The sequence below is a fragment of the Callithrix jacchus genome, chromosome X, assembly GCF_049354715.1.
Source record: "Callithrix jacchus isolate 240 chromosome X, calJac240_pri, whole genome shotgun sequence".
NCBI classification, from domain to species: Eukaryota; Metazoa; Chordata; class Mammalia; order Primates; family Cebidae; genus Callithrix; species Callithrix jacchus.
Window position 1 is genome coordinate 114367951 of NC_133524.1, and position 10988 is coordinate 114378938.

Here is a 10988-nt window from a genome sequence, read left to right on the forward strand (position 1 = left end):
AATCAGGTTAAAGTGGATATGTACTAGAAGTAAATTCATTTAGGCATTATTTTAGAGAGGCAGTTTGACAGTGATAAACTGCTTTGCATTTGGCTTTGCTTGTTTGATTTATCTATACTAAGGAAGAACTTTGATCTAAAATTTGATAAGTCAGGGAATTTCAGAACTTATATGTGGCATTTTTTTAGAAAATATTTTTGGGTTTTAAATCACTCGTAGTTACTTCTATGTTAGTTTTTAAGGATATTTGGTATATAACATACACTGTCGTGTTTGTCTTGATGTTTGGTATTCCATTTGTCAGTTATCTTGAAGTAAATTTTTTCCACAGCCCACAATGCAGTTGTTACATCAGCCATCTTTGCTCCAAACCCAAGTTTGATGTTATCTTTGGATGTGCAATCTGAAAAATCAGAAGGGAATGAGAAAAGTGAAGATGCTGAAGTTTTGGATGCCACACCTTCTGGTAAATCTTTATTTGTCCTATATTTTTTCTAGTCAGCACTTAGTAGCCTCATTTATCTCATATCAGTATAATGAGGTTTTCACTAGTATAGAGAATATTTCTTTTTTCTTTTTTCTTAAGGCAGGGTCTTGCTCTCTCATCCAGGCTGGAGTGCAGTGGCGCAGTCACAGCTCACTGCAGCCTCAACTTCCCTGAACTCAGGTGATCCACCTCAGCCTCCCGAGTATCTGAAACTACAGGCCTATGCCACCATATTTTTTGTGGAGATGGGGTTTCACCATGTCTCCCAGGCTTGTCTCAAACTTCTGGGCTCAAGAAATCCACCCGACTTAGCCTCCCAAAGTGCTGGGATTACAGGCATGAGCCACCGAAGAATATTTCTTGTTTGCAACTTAATGGTTGTCAGATATCCATTCCTGAACATGTCAGTAATGTATTTCCTGAAAGTTTTACTTCTTTTACATTCACCTGAGGATTAAAAATGAAAAATTTGGATGTTTATAACTATTTATAGGTAACCATTCTCTTTAGAGAAGTACAAACAATATACACAAATGTAAACCTTCTTTATTATCTGTCTCTTCTACTAGTCTGTAATCTCTAGAAGACAGAGTTTTCATGTCTAATTTATTGCCATATTGCCGGTGTCTTACACAGTGCTTGCCTGCATATAGTAGGTACTTAAAGAACAACTGTCTTATGAAATGAATTAAACCCAAACAAAGCAGGGCTAATTTTTCTACTTGCCACAAGTTTAACAGCTTTTCGAGATAGATGGCTATTTACAAATTTGTATATTTTTAGTAGAGACAGGGTTTCAACGTGTTGGCCAGGCTGGTCTTGAACTACAGATTTCTTGCCATTTGTAGCATATGCTTTGAGAATGAGTATTAATTCCAGTTTTACAAAGTGCTAATATTAGAAAGGAAGAAGAAACTTAACAAGTAATATTGAGTGCCAATCAGTTATATAAAAATCTGTAGTAGACCTGCTAGTCCTTAAGAGTATGGTAAGACTGAAAATTTGGATCAATTGTTAGTGAAAACAAGATTGTATTATTAATACCAATCATGGCTGAGCGTGGTGGCTCATGGCTATAATCTCAGCACTTTGGAAAACCAAAGTGAGCAGATCGCTTGAGATCAAGAGTACAAGGCCAGCCTGGCCAACGTGTTGAAACCCTGTCTCTACTAAAAATATAATAAGTAGCCAGGTGTGGTGGCACAGACCTGTAATCCCAGCTACTCAGGAGGCTGAGGCAGGAGAAGTGCTTGAACCCAAGAAAGTGGAGGTTTTAGTGGGCTGAGATCGTGCCACTACACTCTTGCCTGGGTGACACAGCAGGACTCTCTCTCAAAAAAAAAAAAAAAAAAAAAAAAAATTGTGCCCGGCATTGCGGTGTGTACTTGTAATTCCATGTACTTGGGAGGCTGAGGCAGGAGAATTGCTTTAATTTATAGATACATAAATTGTTATTAATTTTTAAATCTATTGCATAATAGTTTATTGAATGTTTTGTCTCACACTACGGATTACAAACAGGTCATAAAGCCACAAGAATAGATACAATATACAAAGAGTGCTTCTAAAGAATTTGAATGCTAAAAAGTTATCAAGTACTTTAATCTCAAGTAATTTTTCTTGTAGTATTATTTGCACTGTCTACTCCACTCACTACACTATTCGTCTTTGAAGAAAAATTTTGATAACAAAGATGAACTTCAGTCTAGCACTTCTCAGTACAACACACAAAAATAAGCCAAGTTAGAATGATTAAACCTTTACTAAATGCCTGTTTATGTTCTGTTTTACTTTCCTTCTCAGAATCAAATCCAACTTCTCTCTTCTAACTTAAGTCATTTAAGTTTTTCTTTCTTTTTAATTACCTTTGTTTGTAGGTAGCTAGGTATGTATCTATGTATGTATGAATGAATGAATGACTGGGTCTCGCTCCTGGCTAGAGTGCAGTGGTGCAATCGTAGCTCACTGCAACCTGGAACTCCTGTCCTCAAGCAATCTTCCTGCCTCAGCATCCTGAGTAGCTAGGACTACACGTACTACCATGCCTAGCTAATTTTTTTTTTTTTTTTTTTTTTTTTTTGCTTTTTGGTAGAGACAAGTTCTCATTATGTTGCCTTGGCTGGTCTTGAACTTCTAGCCTCCAAAAGGTTAGTCCTCCTACCTTGGCCAAAGTGCTGGGATTACAGGCATGAACCATCACACCTGGCCTATTTTTTTTTTCTTTTCTTTTTTCCCCAATACTACCATTTTACATTCTATTTACCTCCCCTGCACATTCCACAGGAAGTTCTAGCTTTTAAAACAATTTGAGGAAAAGTAAAAAATACAGTTTTTTTTTCTTAACTTCTCAAAAATGTACCACTTTAACAAGGTTCAGTTAACTAACTGGGTCCTTTTTGAAGAGCCACAAATTGTAGTGGATTGTACTCAGATTTGTGTTTGTCATTTATACCCACGTAGGTGTAGTCTAAGAATAAACTCTCAGGCTAGGCACGGTGGCTCATGCCTGTAATCCCAGCACTTTGGGAGGCCAAGGCAGGCAGATCATGAAGTCAGGCGTTCAGGACCAGCCTGACCAACATGGTGAAACCCCGTTGCTACTAAAAATGCAAAAATTAGCAGGGCATGGTTGCCCATGCCTGTAATCCTGGCTGCTTGGGAGACTGAGGCAGGAGAATCGCTTGAACCTGGGAGGCAGAAGTTGCAGTGAGCCGAGATAGCACCACTACACTCCAGTCTGGGTGACAGAGTGATACTGCGTCTCAAAAAAAAAAGACTAAACTCTGTCTTAAACCCAAAGTGTGGGATCAGAAAATATGTCCAATTGCCTTCTTTCTTTGTTGCTGACATATTTAGCAATTTTAGCCCAAATTTTCCTTATGTGTAAAGTGATAACCTAGTTTACAGGGTTTTATTAAGAATTAACTATGACATGTATAGGCTGGGCATGGTGGTTCATGCCTGTAACCCCAACATTTTGAGAGGCCAAGGCGGGAGGATCACTTGAGGCCAGGAGTTTGAGACCAGCCTGGAGAGCATAGCAAGACCCTGTCTCCATAAAAAATTAAATAACTAGCTGGGCACAGTGGTGTGTGCCTTAGGGAGGCTGAGTTGGAAAGATCCTTTGAGCACAGGAGTGTGAGGTTACAAGTGAGCTATGATGGTGCCACTGCATTCCAACCTGGGCAAAAGAGTGAGACTCTGTATCTAAAAAATATATATATACTTATATGTGTGAAAGTGCCTGGCAAAATGCTTGGCATGTAGTAGGCATTGTTACCATTTTCATTATTATTGTGTCTTACAAAGCATTTTATATATATGATGAATTCTTTTCTTCTCTATCCTTTCTCATATCCCTAAGTCCTTTGATGCTGTTGCTACTACTGCACAGCACTGCTGTGAGATACACCAAAAGGGCGGAAAAGGAATGCTCAAAGGCTTAGGATACGTTTTTAGCACATCTAAGTGAAACCATTTTGTGTGACTCATCCTGTACACAACTTTACAATTAAAGCTTGGATTATTTTCTTTTTTAAATCTCAAGTTAAAATCTCAATTTTTACCTACGTATAATAGAGTTAGTTAACACTGAATTTGTTTATTAAATGTTTTTATGCAACTGGCAAATGTAAGAGGTAAGCATCTATGCCATTCAGCATAGTTATATAGCTTTACAGTAAGGACCATATGGCAAAAGGTTCTGTCAGCATTCACACAGCGAATGTGTCTACTTCATTTCATGGCAGTTTCAGTGTGTCTGCTATACAATAAACCTTACTGGCAACCTTATTAGACACCCCTGTTAGCAACAGACTTGCTAGCTGATCCCATTCTGCCAGTACTCTAGTCCTGGGGCTGAATGACACACCAGCTTCTTGCCATGCAATGAAGCATTAGATGACTTAGATGCCTAGGTTGCCTAGGAATAAATCCAGGCATCCAGGCCCCAAGAGACTATAATATTCTCAAGCCAGGGAAAGATCAGGTAAGACAAGGCAAGTGGAAGTGAGCCACAGAGAGGAGAAGAGATTCAGCAGAATGAAAGAATTACAGGAGCCAGCCAGAAAAGGAGACTGAAAAGGTGGGAAGACGATCTTCTCCCCTGAAGATGGAGGGTCAAGGGCATATGATAATTGTGGCAGCAGATTTCATATTCCTTTACAAACCAACTTAAAACTTTTTTTTTATGCTTTTAAGGTATTATGAAGACAGATAACACAGAAGTTCTTCTCTCTGCTGACTTCACTGGAGCAATCAAAGTGTTTATTAATAAAAGAAAAACTGTATCTTAATTTGAAATGACATTTAAAATAAACATATCAGTAAGTTTCTGTATGTATCAGAACTGAAAAAATATAGTGTTCCAGGCTAACATACTTTTTAAATTTTTATTGAAAGTTGTTCAAATATAATATATTTTTTGAGAGGCAGTGTTAATGATCTAGGAAACCCTGGGATGATAGAATAGAAAGGAATATGGCTAGAATAACATTGCCAGACATTAGGCTTTATGTTGTGTTTTGTTTGTGTTTTTGTTGTATAATTATGAACATGCACAGGTTTCTGCATGAAAAGATATTAATATATTAATCACATGTGTGTGCCTTTTGGTTACATGCATTAAATCTAACAGAGTTAAATTATTTCAGTGGCTCTTTTGGCCTCTTACTAGGGGAGATAGTCTTGTTTCTAGCTTAAATAATTTTTTTTGCACAAAATTTCATTTTTAAGAAAAGTGGTATCTTTTGACTGAGTTATTGTTTTGAAAATGTTATATAGGTTTCCAATAGGTCAATAACCATATGTAAATGGTTTTTATAAATCTCTCAATTTGGGGACAAGATTTTTTTGTGGTCTAAATTGTGGGCTTAAGATTCTTTTCTTTATATGTGTACATATAATTTTTTTCTTTGCCACACTGGAGCACAATGTTTCTATGTAAAGAATTATTTTCCATTCTTTATCCATGAGCACCAGGCTTTGCTCACTTAAAAAAAAATAAAGCCACATTAAGGAGTGAGTCTTCTTTTTTACAATAATGTAAAAATGAAACTGTTTACATTTTTTTAAAGCATTGTAGTTTTTAAAAATTAAGCTGTTTTGTTTTGTGTTGTTGAATTTGAAAGCCTTTGTAAATATCAATACAATGTACCAATGAAATAACATCTGGGGCAGTGGAACCCTGATCATGTTGTTGATGGTTAGCATATGTTTCTGAAAATGAAATATGTATTATTAAAAGTTGGTCTCCAACACTTGTTTAAACATGGCTTTATTTTTAATTGACTTCAGTAAATCAAGGAATGCAAGAAAAATAAACTCTTGTTTTAATCATTTAAATTTTAGCAAACAGAAGACCAGATTTTAGATCCCTAAATTATAATGCATTAGTTACATACCTTTAAACATTTTTTAATTCTAGCTTTAAATTGAACAGGGCTAAGAATTCATCTATATGCTTATATGTTCCTTACTGCATTTGTTCTCAGCATGTAATTGAGAAGTTGCAGAGCCACAGTCATATCCTTGTTAATCTAGCATGGTCTTACAGTGTTCTGGGCTTTCTAGTAAGTTAAGTATTGTTTGCTGCTTTCTTCTTGCCAGTGCTGTGCCCTCTACCCGCCCTCCTCCCCTCTCCTCATCTCTCTTTGGTTACTTTGGCTCCCTCATTCTCCTGTACTCTCCCTGACTGACTGAATTGTTATGCCATTGACATTCTAAAATCCAGGCACCCAGGGTCTGGGTGGCATTGTGATTGATCCAGTTTTTCGTTTTTTGTTTTTTTGTTTTTTGGTTTTTTTTTGAGACGGAGTTTCACTCTTGTTACCCAGGCTGGAGTGCAATGGCGCAATCTCGGCTCACCGCAACCTCCGCCTCCTGGGCTCAGGCAATTCTCCTGCCTCAGCCTCCCGAGTAGCTGGGATTACAGGCACGCGCCACCATGCCCAGCTAATTTTTTTTGGTGTATTTTTAGTAGAGACGGGGTTTCACCATGTTGACCTGGATGGTCTCAATCTCTTGACCTTGTGATTCACCCGTCTCGGCCTCCCAACAGTTTTTCGTTTTTGAACTTGATGTCTTCAACTCTTTGAGGCAGCTTGGCTTGCACTAACTTCTGCCTGAGAACTTGTAGTCTGCTGCAGTGTTGTTTTAACTGCAGATAACCAGCGTATTATTATATGACTATCTCCTGACAGGTTTTATATGGTTACTTGAACAAAAAGACAAAACGAGTTAGGATGGAAGCTTAAAGGCATAATACTGACACTTGTTATTGCTATATGAATACACTGAATTTGAAAGGGTAGCATCAAAATATATACCCAAAAAATTGAACACTGTTTCTCTTTAAAATGACTATTAGATGGCCAGGTGCGGTGGCTCATGCCTGTAATCACAGCACTTTGGGAGGCCAAGGCGGGTGGATCACAAGGTCAGGAGATGGAGACCAGTCTTACCAACATGATGAAACCCCATCTCTACTAAAAATAAAAAAATGAACCAGGTGTGATAGCATGCACCTGTAATCCCAGCTACTCAGGAGGATGAGGCAGGAGAATTGCTTGAATCAGGGAGGCAGAGGTTGCAGTGAGCCAAGATCGCACCACCAGTGCATTCCAGCCTGAACAAGAGTGAAATGGCATCTCAAAAAAAAAAAAGACTACTAGATATTCTCTATACTAACTAATATGGTATTCTTAAAAAGAGCACAGGTTCTAGAGTCAGGTAAACTTGGATTTGCTTCCCTCCCGTTAGCACATTACTTGGGCAAGTTATTTATCCTATAGTGCTACTACTTTCTTATCTGTAATAGGAGAATGCCTAACTTAAATTGCAAAGATTTGCTAAGAAATCATGTACATGTGAAGCTTCGTGCCTAACCAGTAGGTATACTCAACAGATGTACGTTTCTTTCTTTTTTTTTTTTAATTCAAGTTCTGGGGTACATATACAGATCTTGCAGGATTGTAGCCTAGGTACACACATGCCATGTTGGTTTGCTGTCTCCATCCTTCCATCACCTACATCAGGCATTTCTCCCAGTGTTATCCCTCCCCAACCTCCCTGCCCCGCTCTATCCCTCCCCTAGCCCACAACCCTGCGACATACCCCAGTGTATGATGTTCCCCTCCCTGTGCCCATGTGTTCTCATTGTTCAACACCCTCCTATGAGTGAGAACATGTGGTGTTTGGTTTTCTGTTCTTGTGTCAGTTTGCTGAGAATGATGGTTTCCAGATTCATCCATGTCCCTACAAAGGACACGAACCCATCATTTTTTATGGCTGTATAGTATTCCATGGTGTATATGTACCACATTTTCTTTGTCCAGTCTATGATAGGTGGGCATTTGGGTTGGTTCCAGGTCTTTGCTATTATAAACAGTGCAGCAGTAAACATACGTGTGCATGTGTCTTTATAATAGAATGATTTACAATCCTTTGGGTATATACCCAGTAACGGGATTGCTGGGTCAAATGGAATTTCTATTTCTAGATCCTTGAGGAATCGTCATACTGTCTTCCACAATGGTTGAACTAATTTACACTCCCACCAGCAGTGTAAAAGTGTTCCTATTTCTCCATATCCTCTCTAGTATCTGTTGTCTCCAGATTTTTTGATGATCGCCATTCTAACTGGCATGAGATGGTATCTCAATGTGGTTTTGATTTGCATTTCTCCAATGACCAGTGATGATGAGCATTTTTTCATATGTTTGTTGGCCTCATGCATGTCTTCTTTTGAAAAGTGACTGTTCATATCTTTAGTCCACTTTTGAATGGGTTTTTTTTTTTTTTCTTGTAAATCTGTTTTAGTTCTTTGTAGATTCTGGATATTAGCCCTTTATCAGATGGGTAGATTGCAAAAATTTTTTCCCATTCTGTTGGTTGCCGGTTCACTCTAATGATTTTTTTTTTTTTTTTTTTGCTGTGCAGAAACTCTTAAGTTTCATTAGATCCCATTTTTCTATTTTGGCTTTTGTTGCCATTGCTTTTGGTGTTTTAGTCATGAAGTCCTTGCCTATGCCTATGTCCTGAATGGTTTTGCCTAGGTTTTCTTCTAAGGTTTTTATGGTGTTTGGTCTTATGTTTAAATCTTTAATCCATCTATAGTTAATTTTAGTGTAAGGTGTAAGGAAGTGGCCCAGTTTCTGTTTTCTGCACATGGCTAGCCAGTTTTCCCAACACCATTTGTTAAACAGGGAATCCTTTCCCTATTGCTTTTTTTGTCAGGTTTGTCAAAGATTAGATGGTTATAGATGTGTGGCATTGCTTCTGAGGCCTCTGTTCTGTTCCATTGGTCTATATCTCTGTTTTGGTACCAGTACCATGCTGTTTTCATTACTGTAGCCTTGTAGTATAGTTTGAAGTCAGGTAATATGATGCCTCCAGCTTTGTCCTTTTTGCTTAGGATTATCTTGGCTATGCGGGCTCTCTTTTGTTCCATATGAAGTTTAAAGTGGCTTTTTCCAGTTCTGTGAAGAAGGTCATTGGTAGCTTGATGGGGATAGCATTGAATCTATACTTTGGGCAGTATGGCCACTTTCATGATATTGATTCTTTCTAACCATGAGCATGGAATGTTTTTCATCTGTTTGTGTCCTCTCTTATTTCCTTGAGCAGTGGTTTATTGTTCTCCTTGAAGAGGTCCTTTACATCCTTTGTTAGTTGTATTCCTAGGTATTTTATTCCCTTTGTAGCAATTATGAATGTAAGTTCACTCTTCATTTGGCTTTCTGTTTGTCTGTTATTAGTGTATAGGAATCCTTGTGATTTCTGCACATTGATTTTTGTATCCTAAGACCTTGATGAAGTTGCTTATCAGTTTAAGGAGATTTGGGGCTGAGAGGATGGGGTCTTCTAAATATACAGTCATGTCGTCTGCAAATAGAGACAATTTGACTTCCTCTTTTCCTAATTGAATACCCTTTATTTGTTTTTCTTGCTTGATTCCTCTGGCTAGAACTTCCAATACTATATTGAATAGGAGTGGTGAGAGAGGGCATCCTTGTTTAATGCCAGATTTCAAAGGGAATGCTTCCAGTTTTTGTCCATTCAGTATGATATTGGCTGTGGGTTTGTCGTAAATAGCTTTTATTATTTTGAGATATGTACCATCGATACCTAGTTTATTGAGGGTTTTTAGCATAAAGGGCTGTTAAATTTTGTCAAAGGCCTTCTCTGCATCTATTGAGATGATCATGTGGTTTTTGTCCTTGATTCTGTTTATGTGATGGGTTACATTTATAGGTATGTATGTTGAACCAGCCTTGCATCCCCAGGATGAAGCCTACTTGATCATGATGGATAAGTTTTTTGATGTGCTGTTGCAGTAGGTTTGCCAGTATTTTACTGAAGATCTTTGCATCAATGTTCATCATGGATATGGCCTGAAGTTTTCTTTTTTAGTTGAGTCTCTGCCAGGTTTTGGTATCAGGATGTTGTTGGTCTCATAGAATGAGTTGGGGAAGATATCCTCTTTTTGTATTGTTTGGAATAGTTTCAGAAGGAATGGTACCAGCTCCTCTTTCTATGTTTGGTAGAATATTCAGCTGTGAACCTGTCTGGACCTGAACTTTTTTTGGTTGGTAGGCTATTCATTGCTCCCTCAACTTCAGCCCTTTTTATTGGTCTATTCAGGGTTTCAGCTTCTTCTTGGTTTAGTCTTGGGAGGGTGCAAGCGTCCAGGAATTTATCCATTTTTTCCAGGTTTACTGGTTTGTATGCATAGAGTTGTTTTTAGTAATCTCTGATGGTAGTTTATATTTCTGTGGAATTGATGATAGCCCCTTTATCATTTTTTATTGCATCTATTTGGTTCTTCTCTCTTTTCTTTTTTATTAGTCTGGTTAGCAGTCTAGTTTGTTGATCTTTTCAAAAAAACAGCTTCTGGATTTATTGATTTTTGGAAGCTTTTTTTTATGTCTCTATCTCCTTCAGTTCTGCTCTGATCTTAGTTATTTCTTGTCTTCCGCTAGGTTTTGAGTTTTTTTTATCTTGCTCCTCTAGCTCTTTCCATTTTGACGATAGGGTGTCAATTTTAGGTCCTTCCTTGCTTCTCATGTGGGTATTTATTGCTATGAATTTTCTTCTAAACACTGCTTTAATGTGTCCCAGAGATTCTGGTACGTTGTGTCTGTTCTCAGTGGTTTCAAAGAGCATCTTTATTTCTGCCTTCATTTCATTGTTTATCTAGTTGTCATTCAGGAGCCAGTTGTTCAGTTTCCATGTAGTTGTGTGATTTTGAATGTGTTTCTTAATCCTAAGTTCTAATTTGATTGCACTGTGGTCTGAGAGACTGTTTGTTATGATTTCCGTTCTTTTGCATTTGCTGAGGAGTGATTTACTTCCAATTATGGGGTCAATTTTAGAGTAAGTGTGATGTGGTGCTGAAAAAAAAATGTATATTCTGTGGTTTTGGGGTGGAGAGTTCTGTAGGTGTCTATTAGGTCCGCTTGGTCCAGATCTGCATTCAAGTCCTGGATATCCTTGTTGATTT

The 10988-nt window shown here is 37.9% G+C and overlaps 1 protein-coding gene across 1 annotated transcript in view; it reads left to right on the plus strand.

The window, feature by feature from the left end:
- WDR44 (WD repeat domain 44) overlaps nucleotides 1–5755 on the plus strand; it is a 98627-nt gene extending 92872 nt beyond the window's left edge. The window contains exons 19-20 of the mRNA XM_002763194.6: nucleotides 332–466; nucleotides 4688–5755. Of these exons, the coding sequence (XP_002763240.1) occupies nucleotides 332–466; nucleotides 4688–4782 (230 nt within the window). The 3' untranslated portion in view covers nucleotides 4783–5755. The remainder of the gene's footprint in view (nucleotides 1–331; nucleotides 467–4687) is intronic.
- Nucleotides 5756–10988: the final 5233 nt, after the last annotated feature.